Genomic DNA, 26,873 nt, shown 5'->3' on the forward strand with positions numbered 1-26,873 from the left:
CCCCGTATTCAGAAGCCAGGAAAGGGAGTCGAGCTGTCCCCGTGGGGACACGCAGGCCACAGGAAACCAGAGACCTAGTGTGTCCTTGTGCTTCCGTTGACAGCCTGAAGCCGACTCCCTGGCCTCTTTTTAGCACACGCGACAGCCCAGCAGGACACTCGGAAGGGACGCTTCCCCTTGCCGGGGAGAGGTAGACGGAAACACGGAAATTGCCACAGTTTCCCAAGGCCTGTTGTCACAGTTTCCCAAGGCCTGTTGGCGAAGTTACAGCGGACTTTCACAAAGGCAGGGGAGGGGCTCCTCTGGCCCAGGATCACCTGTGAGTCCCTGTGGGCTCCTTTGCTTCCAGCGGCGTGGACCTAGAGCTGCTTCTACATAGATCTGCAGGAGCCCAGACTCTGGCTGCATTTCTGTAAACCAGCAGGAACCCTTCTCCCAAAGCCCCTTTCCTCTTGGACCTCCCTCCGTGGTTGTGCTGGCGTCGCGGTGCCACTGATTATGGCTATTAGGAAAGATAGGAGCAGCCGGCGTGCCCAGTGGGTCCCGCCTCCCCCTGCCTCTGCAAGCAGGACAGATGCACGCTTGCCTTGAGATACCTGGCGGCCCCCCTGCAGGGGACCTGCTGGGGCCTCCCAGGCTGGGGCCGGGGAGCGTTCCAGTTGTCCTAGTTAAAGCCAGAGCAGTGTGTGAAAATGTGTTCCATCCTCCCCTCTCTCACACACAGGCAGTGGGCCACCGCATCACACGCGCGTGCACCTGCTCTCGCCCCCAAGAAGCACGGACACGTATTGGCCCCTCCATGCATGCATCCACACCCCAAAACAGACCTGCGATTTTAAAGACTTTTACTGATTTAAAAATTACCAGGCCATGGGGATACATCCGTGAACAAAACGAAAACTCCTGCCCGCAAGGAATTTACATTCTGGGAGGCAGTGGCAAGGTAAACGCAGACACCGTATCCTCCCTTAGTCATAAGTGCTAAGGGCAAAATAGAAAGAAGGGAAGAAGTGAAGACATGTTGAAGGGCACAGGATGCACACTCCTTGCTTTTCTCCTAATTAACTGATGTTTGGGCACCTGCTGGGTACAGGGAAGGGCCCCGGGCCCTCGAGGAGTGTCAGGATATCCCGTCTTCTCCATGTCCTTCGTTTCTCCACAGGAGGTGGGAGGGCCCCAGAAAAATCGGGGTGAACCAAATTTCAGGGTCACCAGAGAACATGCTAGCTCTGGAGCTAGGGGCCCTGGGTCTACAGCTGGGTGAGATAACCCATCCTCCTTTCTAGAGCTGGCGATCCAGTTAGAGATGAGAAATACTCTAGTGCGAGACCGAGTAGGTAAAGGTCATGAAGCTTTTGGGAGGAGGCAGGGCTTTGATGAGTGGTATTTCTGCTGCCGGGATTGCACCAAGGCTGGAGAGGTGAGTAGAGACCCCTGGGAACTCTGACCAGGACCAGGCTGCACCGAGTGGGTACGCAGAGTCTCAGACCCAGGGCCAGGGTCTGCGGACAGAGATCCGTAAGTGGCTGGGAAGAAGCCGTTTCCTCCCCTTCATCAGGCATCACCTGAGAACGCAGCCGTGCCGGGATGGCCTGCTGTCACTGGCTTTGCCAGGCTCGCTGTCTGGTCTCTCAGGCTCGCTCACTCTTTTTTTTCTCTGCCTATCACAGAAGGCCCGCCTTGCCAGGATCCGTGTGGCCAAGACAGGCAGCTCCAACGCCTACCTGCACAGCAAGCGCAACGGACTCCTCACAGAGGCCATGGAGCTGATGGTAGGTGCCTGCAGGGCCTGGGCTGGGGAGAGGGAGGGGAGACGGGCTTCTTTTCTCTTTCCAGGGGCACCACCACCCCCAAAGCCCCAGTGTGAACCCTAAGAAGGACATGTTTCCAGACCTTCTCCCGGGAGCACCCCTCCACGGACCCTCTCCCATGGGATTCTCACCACTACCCTGGACCCAGCTGAAGACCCAGGGCTCCCAGCTCCAGAGCTAGCATGTTCTCTGGTGACCCTGAAATTTGGTTCATCCCGATTTTTCTGGGGCCCTCCCACCTCCTGTGGAGAAACGAAGGACATGGAGAAGACGGGAGGAGCCACCAGCGTGATCCGCAGCCTCTCCTCTTTTCTGATTAGGGCACCCCAGAGGAGGGGCACGTGGGCAAGAGCACGTCACTCGCCGAGAGCCAGCACCACCACCTGCTGCACTGTCTAGAGAAAACCACTGTGAGTCCCAGCCCGCCGCGCCCCTTCTCACCCCTGACTCCCACCCTCCTCTCTGAGGGCTGGAGCTCACAAGGGGAGAGCTCTGTGCCCACATCCTCACCCCGGGCCCAGGCTGCAGATGTCCGAGTCTGTCCCCTTCAGATCCAAAGAGTAGCCACGAGGTCTCTGTCCGCCCTCAGGAGGAAGACCCCAAGGAGGGGGGCGGGGCGCAGTCTCCAGGGTCGGAGGCCAGCTCCGTCCTGCAGCAACAGAGAAGCTCATTGCCCCCAGCTTTTCTGCACACCCCCACAGGGCCCCTAGAGCCGTGTTTTCATGGTTACTGAGAGCTGAGGGCTCCGCCTCTGTTTCTCAGTCCGGATGGGCATCACTCTTCAAAACTCGGGCTGAATTTATCCTAGGTTGCTACAGGACAGTGGAGAAGGGCATCAGTTTTTGTCCTGTCCCTGGGGCTAGGCTGATGCAACGTGTAGGTCCCTTTTGCTCCCTACACTGCTCCTTAGAGGACAGTGAATGAAGGAGGCGGTGCCTATATTTCTCTAGCCAGGGATTGTATGGGTACCGCTCCCTCTTAGTCACCCTGCAGCGCCCAAGGAGTTCAGATTCTGCAAGACTTCTTGTTAAAATAGAGCCATGGTTTAGGATGCTGTAGCTGGAATGTGGCATGTTGCCTGTGCCCCACAAACAGACTGAAAGGAAGGGCAGTGGGGCCAATCCTTGACCCTTGGCAAAAAGTGCCAGGAACAGTAGGGAAGAGGAGAAGTCAGGGTGGACAACCCAAGAGAGACAAAGTGCAACTCTTCCCTGTTCTTTCTAGGCCCGCCCTCCCCAGAGAGCCCAGGGTCAGGGCTCAGCACCCTAGGGAAGGAAGTTTCTACTTCTGAATGTCCCATATCCTGGCCTCTAGGTGCAGGGGGAATAGACGTCAGATGACTCTTACTGTGAGCCAAGTGTGGATACTGTGGATGGCAGTTGAACCCAAAGAGGGCTTCCCAAATGGGAAAGTACTCGGAGAACCCTAGTTTCCAGGACTTATCAAATATGTCTTACTGTTAAGAACTGTATATGTATATCTAGAACTTCTCTCAAAGACTCAGAGCTTGCCAACGGGATAGGCCCGGACCCAACTGCCCTTTCCAAGTTGCATGTGCTGGGTGGAATGTGTCAACTGAAAGGATATGGGTAAAGATGTTTGGGTTTGAGGGGCTGGAATGTTGGCATTGAAGGGATGGAATGCTGAATTTGCGGGAGTGAATGTCGGATTGTGGGGCGGGGGTGCTGGGGTGAAAGAGATGGAATGCTGGACTTCAGGGGAGGAATGTTGGGCTAGAAGAAGCAGAATGTTGGGATGGAAGGAATGAATGTGGGGTTTGAACAGGGTTGTGTTGGAACAAGGGGTGGAATGTTGGACTCCCGGGTGGAATGCTGGGATGGAGGGACTGAATGTCAGAACTGAGCTTGGGAATGCTGGAATGTACAATCAATGGTGTTTTTATCTTCTGTTGGCATGTTGTCCTGTAGGGGTTGTCCTATCTTGTGGATGATCCCCTGTTATCTGTACGAACCTCCACCATCAAGGTATCACTTTTTTAAAAATTCAATTGATGTGTTTCTCTCTGAATATTCTGAGTCTGTGGATTCTCCTCTTTTTACCCCCTGGTCTGGTTCTCTGCATGTGCTATCAATTCTTCTGGGGCTTTTCCTACCTCTACTGCCACTCCCAGCAGCAGCTCAGGCTTTGGGGTGTTTGTGCTGAACTACCTGACTGCTTTTCTGCTTCCCTCCTTTGACCTCCCCAAGGGCTTAGAGAGGGTGGCAGAACATGGCAGCCATATTGGTCCCCTGTGAGTGTCCCTGGGCCCCTTCCCCAGCTCCGCAGGGGCTCCTGGTACTGGCTGCCAGGGCTGGTCTCTCTCTGCACGCTCTTCTCATGCTTATTCTCTCCAGAATGGCAGCCTCAGCCAGACCATTAATACCATAGGTTTTTAGTCACCTTGACCAAACAGCCTTTTTTTTTTTTTTTTTTTTCGGTTATCCCGGGTTCAGCACCAGGAGGCTGTTAACATTCCTTCCCCTGCTTATATTTGACTTAGGGAATCCTGTGCCTCCAGATATGTTAAGGATCTGCATCCCATAATCAGGTGGAGGGGGGGAACAAAAAAATTAAAGAAATCATAACCCTGACAGACCCCATTGGCCTTCAAGAGCAAAGTTCTCCCAATTCCATGAATAATCCAGTGCCTTCAAAAGCTTATATCTCACACGTACCCAAGATTCATAAGGATCTTACCCATTAAATCCAACCCAGCATTCAAGACTGCCTAGCATACCCACTCCCCAGGGTCAGTGACTCCTTACCTGCCACCTCCAGGAGATCCTGTGCAAACCCTGCAAAGTAAGTCAAGTCTGCTTCTAGCTCTGAGGATGCCACTAAATCCCTCCAGGTCCTCTGTGTCCCGTCAGCTCAAAGCTGTAGATGGGGTGTGTGTCCCATCACGATTTAATGGCTGCAGTCCCCACCCTTCAACCTGATGGCCAGGGCTGCCAATAGGAATCTTTTTCTTTCTGCATTTGATGCCTGTGGGACATCGCCCCTCCCGAATGCTTCTCCATGCTCCAGGCCGCTGGGATCCCTCCTCTCGACGCCCAGACAGAGACAGGCAGCTACACGGCACACGGGGGCTCATCCCCCTCCTTCCCCATCTCCTTTTCCTACCTATTCTCCTTCTGCTTCCCACAGAACCACGAGTTCATAGATGAGCAGATGTTTGAGCAGAACTGTATGGAGAGCTCGATGCAGAACTACCCGTCCACAAGAAGTCCCTCACTGTCCAGTCACCCGGGCCTCACTACCACCTGCTGCTCCCGTCGTAGTAAGAAGACCACGCACCTGCCCAACTCCAACCTGCCAGCCACTCGCCTGCGCAGCATGCAAGAGCTCAGCACGATCCACATCCAGGGCAGTGAGCAGCCCTCCCTCACTACCAGGTGGGTGGCTTCCAGCCCCATCACTCCCCAAGGCTTAAGTCCTGCCGGTCCCAGAAGGGAACAGCCTCGGCCTTAGGAGAGCCCCAAGTGAGCCCTCCTTCCCTTTATGTAATGCATGAGCCCCCTCCACCTTCCTTATCTTTGCAAGTTAACCCAAAGGCCCTTCATTTGCTTGGGAGGGTACCATAGCAGGTGTAGGCCCAATGTGGGGTTAGATACCAGAAACAGTAACTGGGAAACAAAAAAACAAAACAAAGAAAAACACCTCCCCTAGTGCAAAGAACGGATCGTTTTCCCAGGGAAACAATTTTCACAATTGTGTTAGACATGGCTTATCCCAGGCTGACTTTGAACCACAGACTGACCTTTTCCCTTCCTTCTCTGCTTATACTTAGGCCACTTTCCACTACCTCCAGTGAGTTGCAAGGGACTCAGGGAAAACAAAATTCAAATGCCACAAAGGATAGGTAAACGTCTATGGCAGGGAGAAAAAAAAAACCGCATACTCTGAATTCCAAAGCCCAGTATACAGGACTTCGCAATTGTCAGAAATAATAATTAGAATGGAGAGTGACAGGCTGATTACCAAAAGCAGAGACAGAGGGACGTGGGAGCTTCCTCCTAGTTACAGTGAGCTAGACATGTGGGGGGGGTCAGGGACGCTAGGGGACACTAGCAAGAAGCACCATCACCAACTCACTTTTTTTTATCTCAGTCGCTCCAGCCTTAATTTGAAAGCAGACGACGGACTGAGACCAAACTGCAAAACATCCCAGATCACCACAGCCATCATCAGCATCCCCACCCCCCCAGCGCGAACCCCAGAGGGGGAAAGTCGGCCACCCCCTGCCAGCCCCGGCCCCAACACGAACATTCCTTCCGTAGCCAGCAATGTCGTCAAGGTCTCCGCCTTGTAAAACCACTGGACAGAGGGCCCGTGCGGGGAGTGGGAGTGAAGGGGGCTGGCATGTGGGTGGCCACTGGCACCACTCTCTCCCCTCCCTTCCCCACTTTCTGCCGGCCCCGTTGCACCCCTAGCACTGAGACTTGTGCCTGGAAGGAAAAGGAGGCAGCAAAGGGCACTTGAGGTTCACTGCTGCTGGCGTGGCCGTGGCCGTGGCATCTCGCTGGGGCCAGAGGAAGGGAGGGGGGTGGGAGATGGGATGGCGGTGGGGGGTGGGGGGTGTAGAGGCTGCGTGCCAGGACAGGGCCTGGAGGGGGTAGCCTCAGACCCAATAGCAGTTGTTTCTGGAGACCCGGGTGAGGAAAATACAAGACCAAGAACAGCACAGAGGCCGAGTTGTCACATGCAAAACAGGAAGAAAATATAACACTGTGTATTTAAGCACCTTTTTCAAGGCTCTTAATGGATAATATTTATTCATGGGAAAAGGTGGAAAACAAAACACCAACGGATTTTTGTGAAATATTTTTCTCCATGGACCCAATACCTTTGAACCAAAACAATGCATTTTGTGAGGGTTTTGTTTTGTTTTTGTTTTTGTTTTTCTTTCTCCTTTTATAGCAGAAGCTTTTAGGCTAAGAAGTCAGTTATTGCTGAGTTCTCTCTCCATTCCCCCAGGTGGGTGAGGTCAACTGAGCCTGGGCCCCCACTGCCCAGCTGACCTGCACAGAGCTGCCAACTGACCACACAGCAACACTTTCCCTCCGTCTGTCCTTTGTCTCTGTACCTCTCTGCTTCACCCCCCTGGCTGTTCTTCTCTGTGTCCAGCCATCTGTCTCTACATGGACCCCGGTGATCCTGAGACATGTTAGTAAAGCCTTCTCCACTTCCAAGCACCTGCAGACTCATGCCTGGGAGTTATAGTTGTGTGAGTGCGGCTGTGTAAAAGAAGAGAATAAAGCTAAAACGGAAGAGTTTAGGGATGAGGGAAGTCCACTTTATAGAACAAAGTGCTTCCCTTGCAGGGGTGGTCTTTGCAGTTTCCATTTCTGGGGGAAAAAAAGGGAATGACCAGATTTTTCACACTGGGATCTTGACACAGAAAATAGCCAAGACCTAGGAGGCACAGTGGAGTCAGGCGTGTGCTAGCGAAGAGAGAACAGAAGAACCCAGGGCTCACAGCTGTAGTCGGCCGCTGGAGCACCTTGTTATGTACCCTTCTTTCAAGACCCACCATAAAGCCCATCCAGAATTCTGCCAAGAGGCCCTATAAGCAGTTTCTTGCAGAAAAGGCAAGCTTCCGACTTACCTTATGACTGAGGTAACTCCCATCCAGAGGCTGCAGATGATTAAGCCTGTGCGCTTCATGAAGGATGCTCCAACGTGTGAAAGCAAGTAAGCAATTCTAAATGATTCTTACCTGGCCTGAAAAATGTTTGAGGTCTGAAGGGTCTTCAGGCCTGATGTCCCCAAAGGTAACTGAAGTGTGGGTGAAGCCTGATCACCTCCGTGCAAGGGAAGTGATGTTACTTTTGGAGAACCTGTTCAAGTGGTTTGTACCCTGGGGGGACTGGGAAAGCATTTCTGGAAGCCTCCTACCATTTTTCACTGCTTGTAGGCAGGCAGGTGGGCCTCAGGGTTAGTGACAAGCCCCTGCCCACCCTCCCCAGTTGCGGTCTCTCTAGTCTGGGCTCTGAGATATAGAAGCCCCTCATCCATTCTACAGGTTAGTGATCAGCAGTTTCACTGTAGGCCAAGGACCTCTCTGCCCACCACAACCATCCAGACAAGTTTCACCAGTCGGGAACCTACAAAACACCTTTTGTGGGCTTCCCTATGGCCCCAGCTCCTAATGAAGCCCCAGCTCTAGTGACCCTGTGTGAGGGGAAGGTCAGTGGATTCTGAGGTGGCCTCTAACCAGAAGGTGGCCAGGTGGGCAGAGGACGGGGAGGCTGCTCTCCTTGCTGACCACCGATTGAGTCCTTTCTCTGGGTCTGGCTTCATGAGGGGGAAATCACCCCATGAGAATGGGGTGGTTTTGGCCTTCTGAGCCTGCAATCTAAGTAGACAGAAAAGCTTTACAACTACAAAGGAATATATGTGTACACCCCCCCACACACACAAACACAACACCACCAACCTAAACACACCTGAGAATAAGTACTTGAATCCACTCACTTCATACACATATCCCATTAGGGAAGGCAAAAGCCTGGGCTGGACTCCATGTAGAGGTCAGGCACAGGACTAGAAATGGAATTTTTCCTTTGAAAGAATGGTAATGGAACAAAGTTAGGAATATTGTAGTATCTAAGTTTACATCATAAAAACTGAGTGGGGTAAGGGATAAAGAGGAAAATAAGAACATGGTTACATACATATAGAAAGTGCCCGTGTTTAAGAACAGGTCATCACAGGATTAGAATAATGACAATATCCAACCCAGGATCTGTTTGATAGTGCACCAAGGGAGCATTTTAGCGCTTCCCACAAAAATTAATGAACACGTTTTTAAAAATCATGTCTCAAATAATTTCTCATTTTTTGACCCTAATGAACTGTTTTGTGTTCCTTCAACTTCATGTCTAAATCCCACATTATGCCGGTTCCTAAAAGACTTTAGACTATCCCCTTCCATCTCCATCCCCCAGTGTAGACTTGGCCAGGGATAAGAGACCCAGCTCACCTCTGGTCCAAGAGATGTCAACCCAGGAAAATGGCGCATCTACACAACAGAATACAGCAAGACTACATTGCTGGAAGACTTCTGTAAGTCAACTAAAAGGCCAAAGTGTGCTGAATCGGTGTAATAAATCTAATTCATTGACCAGTGACTGAAGAACCAGGATATCAGGGCTTTCTGGAAGCAGTGGCTTTCAGGGGAAATGACTCTTGAGCTTTCATAGTTCCTGAACCACTTCAGTATAATAGAAGATTCCCAAATCCACTTACCCCATTCGATGCCACTCAGCATTAGAGAGTGTTAAAAAATAATTATTATTATAGGCTACGTTCAAACGAATGGAAACTTAGAAAACATAGTATTAAGAATATATCAGAACTAGAAGGGATTAAGGAATACCTTACAGTATAGAAGGCTGAGGCCCAGAGAAATGAAGTGACTTGCTCAAGATCATGCAGTCATTAATGTCCTAACCAGGACCAGAACCGAAGTCACTTGGCTGTTAGTCTAATGCTTTCTCCACTACACTTGTTACCTCTTGAAGGAACGACGCTTCGGAGAAGATCCATCAAAGAATACATGCTGTAACTAGAGGCATAGTCTTATGTAAATGTCAATACGACTTGGACACGGGCCTTGGGAAAAATTTGACTGTACTGATACAGACCATCCTTTTGAAACTACCATGCCCTGGTTAGAACCAGCTATGGACTATCAATTCTGTCCAAAAAAAGAAAAAAAAAAAAGAAAAAGGCGAACAAGCGAACAGTTTTCCTTCAGCCAAATGCTACCTCTTCTCATTGAAGAGAGGGCTGATACATTTCAAAGCGTATCTTCTAGAGTCTTTGGATCCTTACTACAACCTCTGATGGTAGTAGGTCAAGTGACTAAGTCCTGGATCCACAGAGAAGGAAAACAAGCAGGAAGAAGCTGAGTGACTTATCCAAGTTCATAAGGCAAGTTAGTGGCAGAACTGATTGCAATCCAGGGCTTAGACATCTTGTCCTAAGATTTTTCTCCCACATCATATTGCATTACTCTGGGGTTTGCTTCTATCTTTAATACTTGGATTTCCAGGGTGGTGATTAGGGGGAGGAAGCATTCCATCAGAACCACCCTGAACCAGGACCTCCAGAAGCAAACTGTACTATTTCGCTTTCATCCCCTATGCCCTTAACGTGTCAAGTTCAGGACTAACTGCGCAGATTCCTGCTTGAAAGATCAGATATTCTCAGTGACAGTTGAACACATTAATCTACAATCACACAGGAGTTTAAGGTCAGCAAGTAGAAAAGTGAAACTAAGAGAAACAAAGAATTTGAACAGAAATTAAAGTGGACAGTTAATGCTGATCCATGATTAATGAGAGCCACCCTGTAGACGTGCTGAGGACTTTACCTAGTTTTCAAACTATGATTCCTGCAGTTCAGGATCATATCACTTATTCTTCAGAATATAGGCAGGAAAAGTGTACATTGAAACATGTACCTAGATTTTTTTTCCTTGTCTTCTTAACTTTGCAGAGGTAGTGGTTGAAATGGAGCTAAACCTAGATTCTGAGGTTATTAATGAATTCCAGTGGTCCAGGCTCCCTCCCTTCCACCATCAGGTCACTACAAGGCAGAAAGATCCCAATGCTGTTAATCTAAGGCAATATTAGTTTCCCTTCTAAACTAGTTGGCATGGTAACCATGACAAACGGGAACCTGGAAGACTTTTATTTTCCCTTTCTGATTTCCTTATGAAATCGCATCATTTGCAAAGCTTTAAAATGACTGGACGAAGGAAAAGCCTTTTTATGACCCATGACCCTTGGAGCCCAAACAGCATCATGAAGAGAAAGTGGCTATCAGAAAAAGAAACAGCTTTAAAGGGTTCCTTCTGAGTCTTGTTTTCTATTCAGAATGTTCTATGTTTTTCTCATCAAGTGTGGGAATGACATTTATCTTAGCAGGTTACTTAACTACACTGGATGATGTCACTCCAAACCAGTGTAGGGCACTGACCCAAGTCCTGGGGGGCTCCTTGGACCAATAGACTATTTTACAAACCTGGGAGGTGGGAGGGATGGTATATTTTTGATAATCAGACATTCCAGTGTAATGTTTTCCTTAGAGGTCACCCCCCTCCGTTAATGTTATCGTGAAAAACATCAAGTGTGTTCTTTTCTATTTTCATATAATAAATGGGCTTTGCTTACCAACATCTCAACGGCAAAGAAGAAATACTGTACAAAACTGCAGGAAGATAAACGTGAAAACTTTCTATGGAAAAAAAAAAAAAAAAAAACCTCTTGAGTTTCCTGTCGTCTTCTTTTGAAACTGTAGTGCATATGTTAAAACGTATTATCATTTACAGTACTGAGTCATGTGTCACTGCTGTACCTGATGTATCCGATCTGGATTAAACAGACTATGTGCCACAAACCCTAAAGTGATTATGAATGTTTATTTTCATACCAATTCTCCTGGCTATCCACTAGAAAAAAAGGATAGTTTGAACACAGAGGGGCTTTCTCTCTTGCCAGAGAAAAGCCACAGCATCTCTGGAGGGTGCTGATGGAGTGGTCTCATCTTTCCTCCTCCCCCCCCCCCCCCTCAGTGCAAGCAACCCCTCTACAACACAGACCATGGTTCTTGCCCGCTTGTATGCTTTAGTCAGGGATGTCCACAAGCACTGGGTTGCCTTTGTCAACAGCTCTGTTTTGAGCCCCAGCCCTGAATTACTGAAAGAATACAGAATACTGATATGCCTTTACATATCAGTGCTGGTTCTGCTGAGAATACAGAATCTTTAGTCCATCTAAACCAGGGTCTGAAACTAAAAAGAAACCCCAAAATGAAATGCTGTGTAGGGTACAGCAGGAAGCTCTGGGATTAGGTCACGGAGGCTCACATTTAGGTCCTGTCGCTTCCTTGCATGACTTCCCATCAGGCACTTTTCTCTTGGTTTCAGTGTGTTTCATCTTAAGAATGGGGGTACTGGATTAGATATCTTGAAGAAGATATCTAATCTGATTTAGGTAATGAGAACAGGAATTTTCATATTCCACCATAATGTGAACAACACATATTCCCAACAACAATGGGAATCCTTTTAATTTCCCCACAACCACATCCCAATCAATGAAAACCGTAACAGAAGTGGAACATCAAGGCCAATCCACGGTGCTCAAAGGCCTTAGAAGCTGGCTATGAAATTCAGGTGCTCATATCCTTATCACCCACTAGGTGTCACTACGGATCCATACCTCACATAATCTGGAGCCCAGGAACTGAAAACCAGATGTGCACTGAGCAATGCAGGTTTGTTTTCACTGAAAAGCACTCAGTGTTAACTGGGACATACGTGCTTGCTCACAGAGGCACAAATCCATATTCTGCCAAAACAAGAGAGTAACACCTGGTGACTGATCCAGTTCCAATGGTCAGCTACGACTATCAAAAATATCCTCATAAATTTTTTTTAAGATTTTATTTATTTGGGCGCCTAGGTGGCTCAGCTGGTTAAGCGACTGCCTGCGGCTCAGGTCATGATTCTGGAGTCCCGGGATCAAGTCCCACATCAGGCTCCCTGCTCAGTAGGGAGTCTGCTTCTCCCTCTGACCCTCCTCCCTCTCATGCTCTGTCTCTCGTTCTCTCTCTCGCAAATAAATAAAATCTTAAAAAAAAAAATATATTTTTAAAAAAAATTTTATTTATTTGACAGAGACACAGAGAGAAAGGGAACACAAGCAGGGGGAGTGGGAGAGGGAGAAGCAGGCTTCCCGCCCAGCAGGGAGCCCGATGCGGGGCTCGATCCCAGGACCCTGGGATCATGATATGAGCTGAAGGCAGACGCCTAACGACTGAGCCACCCAGGCGCCCCTATCCTTATTTTTAATGGTTAACAGACTTACTTTTAGAAGGGGAAAAAAACCTAGAACTTCATACTACTCTCTTGTCTCATACAATTTGATCTTCACGTAGTATAATTCCTGTTCAATTTTTAGTATTCAGGGGCTTAGTATTTAGACGTTTTTAAAAGGTTAAGTATTACTGTAATACTTAAGCTAATTTAGAAAATGTTACTTTATTACCCAAAATAATAATGTCTTCCAAGTCAGAATTATCCACAGCTGCAGGTTTCCTAAAGATTTCTCTACATGTTAATACTGCTAGCCTAATTTAAGTTAAAAGTTTAACTTGAAAAGTTGTGGTCAGTATTGTTTAGCACTCTAAAATTCAGACCTTAACCCAATTCACTGGCCTTCATCCAAATCACCTGAATTTATAAAGGCTCTGTATATTCATGAAATGATTATTCTTTTCCCTAACTAGAAACTATTTTCTCTTATTAGTCATATATTAATTAAGTCTTAGAAACTGGGAGCCTAAAAATCTAGTCTCATTTAATTGATGAGAAAACTAGACCCTAAGAGGTGGTATGACAGGTGCAAGATAAAGGAGGCAGCGGCAGAGTCTCCACCAGGACGAATGCTCTTTCGACTAAACCACAAAGCATTCACAAGCAAATTTACCTAAAACCTATCTGTGGTCCCTAACAGAGGACGGAAGCATGCACCTTGACTGCCAATTCTAAACAAAAAAGTCTTCCATATAATCATGGACAAATAGCAGCAGTTCCTTCCACAGCCGCCATTATTACTGCATCCCTTCTTTGGGATGGTAACGGCTGAAATTTTCCAAGCAAATGCTTATGGAAAGTGAAGCAATCATTATTTTCCTATATGTATTCTCACCTCCAGCTTATTTTTGAATTAAAAAACAAACACACACAAAATACAACAAACCTAAAGAAAGAATCCAATTAATTTCAAGACTAATAGGTAACCTCATCTCTAATTAAGATGCAGCAGTATCCTAATTAAAATCCCCTAGCAATGACAGACTGTGAACTTGGCTGTATTGTGGGGGAGAGGGTAGAAGAAAAGAAGTAAGTTCAATTATACAGCAATGACAGGATCTTATTGAAACGTGTGTAATTAAAGTCTCTACCTCTTAATGACATGGTGGACCTAATTATGGATTTGCTATTTACAGTGTTAATTTAATTCATTTGACTTTGGCAATACATATACAGTACAGATACGTGTAAGTAAAGTGTACCATTGCCCAAACCAGATGACAGGAATCCAAGTTAAACAGGAGTTTAGGGTGGTGGTATGTGAGTGTTGGACAGTAAATGACAATGGCTGTGGATGTTTGCGGACAGTCCTGGGGGTAAATGTTTGCACTGCCTAGATAAGTATGTACACAGGAAAGAAGAGCTTTCCCTTTAAAATGTAAATACATTTCTATTTGTAACAGGTCCTCTCACCACAAATCCAGTTCACAAAAAGGTTTGGGGCCCAAATGCATAATCATAAAAGGATTGCCACAGAAAAGAAAGAATGTGTACAGTTGTCCCCCCCTTATCCACAAAGAATATGTTCCAGGTCCCCAGTGGATGCCTGAAACTAGACAGTACCGAATCCTATATATACCTGTTCTTTCCTATACCTATAATTAAGTTTAGTTGATAAACGAGGCACAGTAAGAGATTAATAGAACAATCACAACAAACTATAGGTTATGTGACTATGGTCTCTGAAAATCTTATTGTACCGTACTCACCTTTCTTCTTGTGATGATGTGAGCTGATAGAATGCCCACGTGATGGTGAATGATGTAGGCACTGTGACATAGCATTAGGCTATTACCAGCCTGACAGTATGTCAGAAGGATCATCTGCTTCTGGACCACAGTTGACTGGAGGTAATTGAAACCGCAGAAAGCAAAATCTCGGATAAGGGGGCATTGCTGTAACTTCCAATTACATTTTTTCTAAATTGTAATTTATAGATGCACCATCTCAGAAAAATGAGATGCTCCCTACTAGGTGTCATTAAAAGCAGAAACTGGGAGAAAATTTACATTAAAAACATTAAAAGTAAAAACTGGGGGGAAATTTCTAGAAGACATAAGATCAGGACACACTGTGGGAAGAGTCTGAACAGAACTGAGTTCCAGCTTCCAAAAAATACTTAAAGACCTAGACCTTTCCCTTAGCCTCCCAGCAGAGTAGTGCAGTTCTTAATCTGGGTTCCATAGATGGGCTTCAGAAGGTCTGTGAACCTCTTGGAATTACATACACAGTTCCTGTTTACAGAATGGAAACTCTACAAATCTATAGCTTTCATCAGACCCCTAAGAGGATCCAAGAACCAACAAAGAGTAAGAGTTACTCCTTTTCTTGAGAAACAAAAATAAGACAGCCACTGATGATCCTCAGCTATTTAATGCACAGTAAAAACATAGACAGCTTTTCAATCTTAAAAACAAAAGACATTCAAAAGATGAACAATAAACATGTCAATAAACATTTGACTAAGTTTGCATTTTTACTGGTAAAAAATATTTTTACTGGAAGCAAAGAGCATGAAGGCAAGTACCTTTGGAAAAGTCTGAAGCAATATTTTATTCCTTCCTGCCTAAATATAAAAGGCGAGGGGATTTTCTGATCTACCATGCTACAGATTTCTACAAGAACACACCTCTATGGAAATACAGTCCAAGCCTTTTGTCAAGAACTCCACAGCATAAACTAACATTATTTTTTAAATCTCAACTGTTTTTATTTTTTTAAAGTAAGCAGTGGTATAAGTCTTTTTAAATGTTTCTTTTCCAAATGGCTTACAGAAAATGGCATCCTAGGACTTTTAGCTCTGTGTCCCCAAAATTTTCCTTCAAGAATCTGATCCGTGAAGTTTCTTAAAAACAAAAAAAAAAAGATAATGTACCTGATCAGGTATGTCAAAACAATCTGAAAAATAGATGTGTCCCAGCGGGAAGCCTCAAGACGTTTCAAATTCCTCAAAAATGCCACTCTACTATACAGGCCAAGGAGGTTGGCTATCCAAAGGTATCGCTCATTGGTGTTTCTGGATGGGGTGAGGTACCGCCTACAATCACTGGTTGCCTCGCATCATTTCTTGGAGATAAATGGTATTCATGTAATAAGCCGCCATCCAGCTTGGATGCCTCTGAGCATTCCAATAATACGACTGAGAGGCAACAGCGTAGTACTCCTGCCATGCCCTGTAGTAAGCCCTCCAGTATTCCTCATAATCCTGATAGGCATCAGAAAAACTTGGATGTGTTTCCCTGTGGCAGTCATACCAACCATCTTCCTGAGGTTCTGCCTGCGCTCGATAGGAAGACCGCCTGGGAGGGTTTCTCCGGCTCTGCTTAGCTCTCTGGTTAGCCCCCTCTTTATGCCTGGCCTTTGTCTGGATTCCAGGTGATTCTTGATACTCTGCTGGATGAGGGGTGTCGTCTCCATTCAGAGGTTGTTCCAAAGAGATAGGGCCAACCACAGGAGTGGATTCCAAGTCTTTCAGCTGACTATCTGAAGAGCCTTCCAAGTAGGACTTATTTCCTTTGCTCTGGGAAGAAGTCCTCGAGCTGTAAGAATCACTGTCACTCTCTGAGTCTCCAGACTGACTACTACTTGCCAATATTGGCACTCTCTCCTCGCGAATTCTGTTTCTTACAAAACCATTTTGAGGATTCACAGTCTGATCCCCAGGACCTGTGTAATGCCTGATGATTTCCACAGGCTTCTCTAACCCCTCTTTAATATAGTGTTCATAATCCTCCACCAATTCTGTAAAAGTCAAAGAGTATGGCAGGTGGATTTTAAAGGAAGACAGACAAGGAATTTTGGGCAGTGACACAGGTAAAGCTTCTTTGACCTGGTGCTGACTGGTAGAGTTTTCAACAGAGATCTCAACAGGATTCTTCATTTGCTCTTCCAATTGTATGCCACAGCCCACTTCTTTTGGTGACATTGCTTTTTCTATGACTCCACACTCTGAGTGGCTTTTCACAGGAAGCTTCTGTTTAGGATTATTTTTTGATTTGACTAATAGTGAAGATACAGAAGTATTTTTAGATGAAGCCACGTGGTTACCATGACCTTTCTGAGTTTGAAAGGTTCTCTCCATTTTTTGGATCTGCTTTTTTAAGGGCTGGGTAGGTATATTTGCTAAGCCATACGTATGCATAGCAGCTTTAACCTCCACATCCCAATCCAAACACTCTTCCATTAGACCAGGAGGAATGGGATCTACATAAAAGGAACAGAAGAATATTAAAAGTGTGAGCTGCTCTAGATCAGCAATTTTTGAATGACTTCATAAAGCTTTCCACGGTCAAATAAGGTTAAGAAATAAAATATACTAATAATATACCAAGAAGCTTAAGGATTACATTATATTAGTATCTTTAAAGATCTAAACAATCCTTGCAGTAAAGAAATATGCCCCCAAATATGCAAGACCCATCCCATATCCACAAGCAATATCTACCCCCCATACCTCCCACTCAAAAAGAGCTTACACTAGGAGTAAGGTCCAAGGCTTCAGCAATTCTCCCATCTCTTCCTTCCTCACTCTCCCCAACTCCTCCCCTTGATCTCACTAATGCCAACAGCAAAACAAGATATTAGAAAACGGATTGTGCTCCCCCCAAAGCTTATCAGCTGGGAAATATTACAATTGCAACTCTGCACCCAAGTAAATCTGTCCCTCTATACTCCCAACAGGGAGAAATCACTGCCTCCAACAGTGGAGAAAAACCTCTACAGGGGAAAAAGTTAGATGACTATAAAAAAGATCTATGGTCTCAACAGCACTTGTAAGTTTTAAAAAATTTGCTGGCTCCAACTCTCTAAATTTCCTATTCCATCCAGGTGGGACAATTCGCTTCCACCTGCACACTCTGACCTTCCCAAAGTGTGATCAGTTTTCATCTTAGGCACACAAAACATACAGAGCCCATGATTTACACAGGTCTTGCCTGTTTATTGTTGCTACTGGTGCTCATGTATATGTACCCACTACCTAATCCCTTGGATCAGGACTCTTCAGCTGGGGCTCTTGATCTCTGGCTGAATAGACCCTCTGACTAGAACTTTGATTCCTACTAAGGTGATATCCTTTGCTTGCCAACACCTATAAAACAGGCCAATTTCTCTCCCACTCCTGCCCCAGGTACTTAATCTGAGCAGCCTACAAGTTCCTAGTCCAATATAAGTCTAACACCACAAATACACTTTCTCATGATTTCAGGGCTCTGTTAACATTACATAAAGATCCAAATAAGTCATTTTCCAATATCCAAAGGCAAATTTTCTTTTTATCACTAAATGCTATGATACTGAATCCTACGCAAAGTCTTAACCCTCTTATACCAATTTTCAATTTATTTTTTCCACATTATAATCATTTGACAGGTTACCAATAGACTTACACATAGAATTAACATACTGTAGTGTCTTAAAACTGACAAAGAACCTACAGACCGTTTCTAAAAACAAATATTTTCTAAATCAGAACACAAGCTTAGAGCAATTAAAGAAATTTGTGAAAAGATTAAAAAATGAGTTATTATAAAGCCAGAACTAATTCCCAGACATGTGCTTAGTCTAGCTTTATAAAAATCACTAAAGAAGTTATATATAAATAAAATATTCCACGCTGTATTTATTCAATAACTACATATCCCATATTCTAGAAGATCACGTATATGTTATATAAGTATGTATCTGTGTATATATATACACACGTATCTACATATACACGTGTATACGTGCACACACACACTAACACTGCATACATTAACAAATGTAGCAAATAAACCACATTTCTACATGACAGTTTTTTTTAAATTTTCAAGAGATCATCAATAGTCTTGGACATGCAATTTCCCAGGTGGCACTTAAAAAAATCAGCCTGACAAATGAGTCACTAAAATCAAAAGAGAACATTGTAGCAGGGGTTCCTGGATGACTCAGTTGGAAGAGCATTCAACTCGATCTCGGGGTCATGAGTTTGAGCCCTATGCTGGTGTGGAGATTACTTAGTAAGTAGATAAATAAACTCAAAAAAAAAGAAAAGAAAAGAAAGAAAACACTCCAAAATTTTCAAAATAGCATTCAAATTAAAGATACTACTCCTTCCTCATGGTGACAAAGGAGAATATGGCAAGAATTACCTTTAAAGTGACAAAAGTAATAAAATATATGCCCCGTTATATAAAAGAATAAAATGAAATTGCAAGGCTACAAACTAAAATATAGAGCTAATACAGTAGTAAAACATTTTTCATGTGCCAGGAATTACCTTACAATCTTCTCCCTGCTGCTTATGAGCTATAAGAACTTAGGCAAATTACTTAACTTCTCAATGCCTCAATATCCTCATTCACAAAAAGTCGATTATAATAGCACGCACTTCACAGGATTGTGGCAAGAGTTAAAGGAATTAACATACTGAACGGGACCCAACACATCCTAAGTACTCCGTGTCAGCTATTATTTTTATGAGGCCTATCACCAATACGATTATTCTTCTGATGGCAAAATGAAATAGACAAAATGTACCTGGTAAAGGAAGAAGGTTGATGTTACATTTCTGGGCAATTTTCATCATCACGTTTTCTTCTTCTCCCCGACAACAGTAGGTCACTGTCAACCCCAAAGTACCTAAAGCACAGAGGGAATGTTATGTAGATCAATTTCACATACGTGTCACTCCACCTGTCATATTTGTAATTCTTCCTCCTAAAGAAAGCAGCCAAACTTTTTTCTTTTTTTTTTTTTTTACCAAAACGGCCAGCTCTGCCAATCCGATGCATATATGTCTCCCAATCCAATGGTACATCCAAATTTACAACCAGGTTCACCTTCTCAGCATCAATCCCACGGGAAGTCTTAAATTAAAGAAGAGAAGAAGTGTTTGCGTTAACTGCTACATGGGCACCAACGTACACCCGCTTACTCTAATATAACCAAGAGCCAAGTTAAGACCAGGAGGATATTTAGGAGCAAAGGAAAAGGAAATTCATTTCTAATGACTAGTTTCAAGAATAAACATGAAAATATAAAAGACTTTGAAGAAAGCAAATTCCCCAGCACTGGAAAGACAATTCCCTTCTGGTATTCTTATCAGATACACCCATATAAAATAATAAATGAAACCTGTGCATCTGATAATAGAGCCCAAGTCAGGATGGATTAGTCACCCAAACTGAACAGGCAATTTACCAAATCTGTGGAAATGAGGACTCTGCAATGAAACTGCTTCAGTTTGGCCATAGCATCAAGACGCTGATTCTGATTCATGTTGCCTAAAAACACCCAAAAAGAAAGTCATATAAAAACAAGCTAATACATATTTATCAAGTCCACAAAAAGCAGAAATCATAACTACCAAACAAAGTTAATTCTCTCCTTACGTGCAAATCTAGGTTAAGACCTAAAGTCAGAATCTTTTAAAATCTGGTTAGGGGGCGCCTGGGTGGCTCAGTCCTTCAGCGTCTGCCTTCAGCTCAGGTCATGATCCCAGGGTCCTGGGATCGAGCCGCGCGTCAGGCTCTGTGCTCCGCGGGAGGACTGCTTCTCCCTCCCCCGCTCCCCCTGCTTGTGTTCCCTCTCTCGCTGTCAAAAAATAAATTTAAAAACTCTTTAAAAAAAAAAACATCTGGTTAGGCAGTCAACTTGAAATTCAAAAATTAATTTTAAATGGTGACTAGGTTATGCCTGCAGCTATAACACTGTATCTGCAAAGTTACACATGAAGTAGAGTAATTCTTAGGAAAATAAAATTGCTATAATTAGCTGTTTATAAATTTTGTTTTGAAGTGTGATCTATGGTCAAAATATTGTCCATTAATAAAGTCTCCCCAGTATCTCATGATATATAAAGACTAGACAAGCTTAGGCTAACAGGTTAAAAACTAAGCTATCAATGAAAATTCTAAAAAGGAGCTCACTGATCAAAAATTCCTTTAAATCTTTCATTCCTATTAGATCAGCAGCAATAATTTAGCTATGTGTCAAAAATGAATCATCTTGGGGCACCCGGCTGGCTCTGTGGGTACAGCATGCAACTCTTGATCTCAGGGTTGTGAGTTCGAGCCCTATATTGGATATAGAGATTACTTAAAAATAAAATCTTAAAAAGAAGAATCATCTTTGCCTTCCACAAGACCTTAAAGCAGTTAATTCAGTAGCAATTCTTAGCATTTTTACAATGATTACGGAAAGAAGCAAAATATTTTTCTCTGAAGATGACAAAGACAAACTTTATAAAATTATTAAGTTCTTTATGGACAATCCATTCCAATTTCCTAATTTCATATTATATACCAAGTTACTTCTTAAACAACAAGGATATCGATATATCAAATCCCAATGAAATATTCACCTGAAATCTCCTTTACTCTGGAGACTCAGTGTAACCTCACACTCAAGACAACTCACGAAGTAGTATTTCTTCCTCCTGACTTTGGACAGGCTTCAAGTCAGAACACTAAACAAAGAGTAAAGTAAGAGATGAACTTACCTGAAATGCACTCAGCAGGAAAGCCTTTAGAAGAAAGGATATCTGCCAAATGTTGTGCTCTATGAAAAATAACATAGAGGGTTACAATTTTATAAATATGGCCCTACACCTTTTATTTCACCAGTTCTCCAGGTGACCTCTTAAGGTACATTACCTGCTGTGCAAATTAGAAAAGACTAAGGCTTGATTAAACGGGATTCTGCTGAATAGTTCCTGTAAATGCTGAGCCTTTTCCTCAAAAATCTTATGGGCCAAAGGGTATGAATTGACAATTTTGTAATATTGCTTCAAACCTAGAAAGAAGTCAAAAGTCTTCTGTTAAAACAAACATATTTGCTACAGCAAATATGAAAACAACAGCCAACTAGGCAAGGGAAAGCTCCAGAATATCACAAACCAGGAATGTAAGTATCCAATATCTATACTCACCTATGAGACTCGGATCACTGGAATTTAGTCTTACAAAAGTGGGATCTCTCATGTACTTTGCCAAAGCATTAGCCAAAAATTCAGGGTAGGTAGCTGACACTGCCAACATCTGTTTACTGGCAGGCAAGGAAGAATAAATCCAGCTGCAAAACAGAAGAGAAATACATACCACGGAAACCAATCCCAGTAATTAGCACCTGGAAAAGCTAAAAATAGACACTTTAGGACACCATTTTAATAGTCAAGCAAGTTATTTCTCTTACTTTATTTGCTCCTGGAAGCTGCCTTCTTCTAAAAGCTTATCGGCTTCATCAAGAATAAAGAGACGTATACTGCCTGGGTTCAAGTAGTCAAGTTCTATCAGTTGTTTAATTCTGCCTAAATTCCAGAAAAAAGCATATTGAAAATATTTAAGATGCACTGAATGTGTGCACATCTCAGTCAATGTTGTTAGCCTACTTACTCACCGTTCATACTGCTGACCTTCTTGACCTGACCCTCATTATTATGCATTTATACACTGAACCACAAATCAGAAACTGAGTTCTGATCTTGCCTAAATCCATTATTTTTCCCTCACATTTCACCACCAATAAGTATGGATCATAACACTGTTCTCATCAAAAAAGACTGAATGCTAAGGCCCTGAATACTAAATTCTGATTTGAGTGATTCACGACTGAATGATTAATAGAGAAGCAAAGAATAATCCCAATCTATGGCTTAGAAAGGCTTCCTGAAAATCATCTCATTCCTCCTCTTCTCAGAAGCCAATTCCATACATGTGCTTAAACATCCTTATGGAGATTTCACAAGTCCTCTTGGTAATCCAGTCACGTGTCTATACCTCACTAGTCTAAGCCTCTTCATTTATAATCCTCAAAATAATTATCATAGTTACTAAAGATTCCCATATTCTTAACTTAATTATATTACTTATATGAAAAATGTTCAGTTCCTTAAAAGCCCCAGTTATAAACAGAGTGATATCTTACCAGGAGAGCCAACAGCAATATGACACTTTTTAAGTCTGGTTTTGTCTTGTGATAATGGAGTCCCTCCAATAAAGACATGACACTCTAAGCCTTCCATTTTTATTCCAATAGCTGTAATAACAGAATGTATTTGTACAGCAATTTCTCTTGTAGGAGCCAAGATCAAAATCTAAAAAAGCATAAAATATATATGCCTTTAACAAGTCAGTGGAAATGATACATGTGATTGGCACACTCATACTACAGTGAGCTATTTTTCATTTAAACAACCATTTTAAATGATGAGTTTTTATAGACAAGGGAAGCTACTCCATTCATTCACTTATGTATTCATTCAACAAATGCTATTAAACAAGAACCTACTATATGTACTAGGCAACATGTAAGTTGCTGTAGAGTCAACAATACACAGTCCAGGGGCGCCTCGGTGGCTCAGTTGGTTAAGTGTCTGCCATGGGCTCAGGTCATGATCTCAGGATCCTGGGATCGAGCCCCACATGGGGCTCCCAGCTCAGCGGGGAATCTGCTTCTCCCTCTCCCTCTGCCTCCTCCCCACAGCTCATGCCCTGTCTCTGTCTCTCAAATAAATAAATAAAATCTTAAAAAAAGGAAAAAAAACAATACACAGTCCTTGCTCTCATGGCACTTTCATTCTGTATAAGAACATACACAATAAACAAACATACATAAATCATGACATACAATGAAAAGTGCCATAAAGAAAAATCAAACAGGGAAAAGAGAGCAGTGACAAGGAAGGGAAGGAGTTATTTTAAATGGGGCAATCTAGGAAGGCCGTAGGGCGTAAGGGCGTAACATCTGAGCAGAGACCTAAATGGATACCACAGAGTAGAGCTAGCTGTGTGACACCTGGGGAACTGTTTTCGAGAAGAGAACACAGCAAATGTAGAGGCCTTACAACAATAATGTTCTTAGTGTGCTTGAGGAATAGCAGGGAAGCCCACTGGACCAAATCAGGGTCAGATATCTAGGCCCATGAAAAAGGAGCCTTGAGACTCACGGTGAGAACTCTGCAATATAACAACTGGAGGACAAGGTGAAACTACATGTTCTCAGCTATGAGAAGAAAAAAACTCCTTAAAAAAAAAAAAAAAAGCTAGAGGAAAATATGCCAAAACAGTTAACAGCAGTTTCTTTCTGGGTAGGTAAAATTATGTGCTGTTTCCTGGTACTTGTTTACTTTTCTGAATTTTCCAATTTTTCAAAAATGAATATGTATTACTTTGAGAACACAAAGATCTGAAGTTTAAAAATTCAAATTTGGTTTATGGAACTTATTCAGCGTTTTGGCATTTCACCTACTGCCAAATTGTCAGAAGCCAAAATCTTGACTACATCTCAAATTCACAAGTAGACTAGCTGAAGTCTTTGGGAAGCAGAAGGATTTCCTATGTGCAAAACCCAGAATTTGGTGGTTATAAGACTCAAAAAGCTCTGAATATGGATGTACTGGCATACTGTTTATACATAACATGGGCTCAGCCAAACTTTGTCGAAGAGACGATCCCCAAACCTAAATCGCTTGTTAATCTGGGTAAGGCCATCTTTAGACCTACTCCAAGAGAACCTAGAAGATGGGAGCTCAACAGAACACACTCACTGAGCCAGCAACAGCCAGAGCACCACGTTATCATCAATCAGGCCAAATACTAAATCCTACCACATTCGGGTCAGCAAGTAAAAGAGTAAAGAAAACCTATCTGTATTTTCAGGTAATGAAAAAATTGACACACACGGCAGACTTAATCTATTTAAGATGCAGTAACAGAAATTTCCAAACCTCTAACACTGATGAGGGATCCTTGGTTACCACCCACACCACAGCCACGCAACAGCTTTAATGTCTACTTTGTTTCTGTACTTTTCATATGGCTTAACTCAGTCATCATCAAATTCATCTCAGAAGCTACTGGTGTTGCATCCAACCTGTGATAAAATCCACATACCCTCCTTTGGGTCCTCTGAGCTACACTCACCTGGGTACTTAGGTTTTCAAGAACGAGAGAGTCCAAAGCAATGGTAGAGAACACACAGGTTTTCCCAGTGCCAGATTTGGCTTGAACAATTAAATCTGAGGAGAAAAAGGTACATGCATCACTAGCCGGTACTGACTAAAGAAGCTTAAACACCAACATGAAGTCACAGAACCAGAAGGTTCTCCAGAGATCACCGAATTGGCGCATTCGTTTGTAGTTAACTCAAAAAAGCATGAGGCCACATCCGGACACATGCCTCTTCCCTGAACCTCTACTTCGTCTTCTCGAATTGAGAGTCCCCTGCCACTGTACCAAGGGCCGTAACCATCTTCCAACTGAACACCGCGTCTCTGTTCTACAAGAAAGGAAACTGAGGCTCGAAGGCGCACAGCGCCCGGCCGCAGGCCGAGGCCGGCAGCGGCGGCCGCCCTGGGGCTCCTCCCGGACCCCCCCGGCCCGAGCGCGGCCCCGCCCTCACCGAGCCCGCAGCGCCCCAGCGGGATGGCCTTGAGCTGCACCGGCGAGGGCCGCTCGAAGCCGGCCGCCCGCAGCCCCTCCAGCACGGGCCGCGACAGCAGCAGCGACTCGAAGTCGGCCGGCTCCGCCAGCAGCACGTCCCCGGTGCGGGTCCGCGGCCCGCTGACGTCGTGAGCCGTCCGCAGGCTCCGCACCGGCCCGGGGACTGGCTCCGAGGCCGCGAGCTGAGCGGCCACACGCTCCGCCGGCACAGCGGCCTCCACCGTCGCTAAGGCCGCGGGGGCTTCAAACGCCGCCGCCATCGTCGCCGCGCCGCCCGATCTCGCGGTACTTGAGGCGAGGGAGGGAGCCTGGGAGCGAGAAGAGGAAAAACTTTATTGGCAGTCCTCCCGGAAAGACACTGACATCCTTGGCTTGAGAGAGGGGCGAGGGGACGGAAGTCGGAGGCTTGGGAAGTCTCGGAAACAGCGATAACGACAAAAAATGAGGCCCGAGGAAGGCGGGAAGAGGGAGGAGAGGAAGGCGGAGGCTACCGGCGTGCGGCCGCGGGCGGCCTGCAGAGGGCGCCGCGCGCTCAGGGTGGGGGCGCCGCCCCGCCTCCCGGGCCTCCGTGGGCGGCCCGCCCAGCCCCGCGCCCCGCCCCGCCACGCTCACAACGCGGGCTTTGTGATGCGCGCGGGGCGTCACGCTCCCCGCCTCCGGGCCGCGGGCGGCGGGCGCCTGCGGCCGGGCCTGTCCCCGCCCGCCCGGAGCTCCGAGCACGGCCGGGCAGGACTTCCCCGTAGTGCGGTCCGTGTCCGTCTCGGTGCCGCTTCACTCCTCTCTGTCCCCAGCCCCAGCGCTGTAGCTGGCGCACTGAGCGCCCATGCGGTCCACTGAATTGCAGCCAGGCCCCGACTGACACCTCCCAAAGCCCTAGCTCGGCCTCACACCTCCTGAACTTAGATTTGTACATCCATCTGCCTTCTCAGCAACGCCACTCAAGTCTGATAGACATCCCAAATCTGCTCCTGTCCCTGGCGCTATGCACCACCATCTCACGGGTGGCAACTGACAGTCTTTGCCACTTTCCCTTCCTTTAAGGTCTCTGCTCAAATATCGCCTTTCCAAAGAGGTCGTTCCTGACCTATTATTTTTTAATAAGTTTTTTTAATTTAAATTGAATTAGCCAATATATGGTACATCATTAGTTTCAGATACAGAGTTAAGTAATTCATCAGTTGCTCATCACATCACCTGCCCTCCTTTTTTTTTTTTTTTTAAAGATTTTATTTAATTATTTGAGAGAGAGAATGAGACAGAGAGAGAGAGCATGAGATGGAGGATCAGAGGGAGAAGCAGGCTCCTTGCCGAGCAGGGAGCCCGATGCGGGACTCGATTCCGGGACTCCAGGATCATGACCTGAGCCGAAGGCAGTCGCTTAACCAACTGAGCCACCCAGGCGCCCACATCACCTGCCCTCCTTAATGCCCATCACCTAGTTACCTCAATCCCCGCCAACCTTCCCTCCAGCAACCCTCAGTTTTGTTTTGTTTTTTAAAGATTTCATCTATTTGACAGAGGGAGACACAGCGAGAGAGGGAACACAAGCAGGGGGAGAGGGAGAAGGAGGACTCCCGCCAAGCAGGGAGTCCGATGTGGGGCTCGATCCCAGGACCTGGGGACGACGACCCCAGCCGAAGGCAGACGCCTAACTACTGAGCCACCCAGGCGCCCCAGCAGCGGCCCTCAGTTTGTTTCCTATAGTTAAGAATCTCTCATGGTTTGTCTCCCTCTCTGATGGCTTCCCATTTA

At 45.2% G+C, this 26,873-nt stretch overlaps 2 protein-coding genes across 4 annotated transcripts; one reads left to right on the forward strand and one right to left on the reverse strand.

The window, feature by feature from the left end:
• The first annotated feature begins 1,549 nt into the window (after positions 1-1,549).
• Positions 1,550-6,728, forward strand: LOC123860279 (potassium voltage-gated channel subfamily D member 3). The gene is made up of 5 exons (XM_045899036.3): positions 1,550-1,772; positions 2,132-2,221; positions 3,740-3,796; positions 4,959-5,206; positions 5,922-6,728. The coding sequence occupies exons 1-5, from the start codon at positions 1,761-1,763 to the stop codon at positions 6,121-6,123; spliced, it is 609 nt and encodes a 202-aa protein (XP_045754992.3). The 5' UTR covers positions 1,550-1,760; the 3' UTR covers positions 6,124-6,728.
• Positions 6,729-15,053: 8,325 nt separating this feature from the next.
• On the reverse strand, positions 15,054-25,549 carry DDX20 (DEAD-box helicase 20). 3 transcript variants are annotated; one of them, XM_054512685.2, is made up of 12 exons: positions 25,081-25,549; positions 24,859-24,957; positions 24,603-24,697; positions 22,606-22,774; positions 21,874-21,988; positions 21,611-21,753; positions 21,336-21,474; positions 21,182-21,240; positions 19,882-19,964; positions 19,442-19,547; positions 19,219-19,320; positions 15,054-16,902 (listed from the first exon to the last, which is right to left on the reverse strand). In XM_054512685.2, the coding sequence occupies exons 1-12, from the start codon at positions 25,379-25,381 to the stop codon at positions 15,743-15,745; spliced, it is 2,571 nt and encodes an 856-aa protein (XP_054368660.1). In that variant the 5' UTR covers positions 25,382-25,549; the 3' UTR covers positions 15,054-15,742. The 3 variants fall into 3 exon arrangements, with proteins under 3 accessions (XP_054368660.1, XP_045752919.1, XP_045752921.1); XM_045896963.2 differs by lacking the exon at positions 24,859-24,957 and having other exon boundaries at positions 25,081-25,546; XM_045896965.3 differs by lacking the exons at positions 24,859-24,957; positions 25,081-25,549 and having other exon boundaries at positions 22,606-22,716.
• Positions 25,550-26,873: the final 1,324 nt, after the last annotated feature.

The sequence above is a fragment of the Mirounga angustirostris genome, unplaced genomic scaffold (genome assembly GCF_029215605.1).
Source record: "Mirounga angustirostris isolate CCGP_5_RB_7025 unplaced genomic scaffold, mMirAng1.0.hap1 SCAF_4, whole genome shotgun sequence".
In the NCBI taxonomy this organism is placed as follows: Eukaryota; Metazoa; Chordata; class Mammalia; order Carnivora; family Phocidae; genus Mirounga; species Mirounga angustirostris.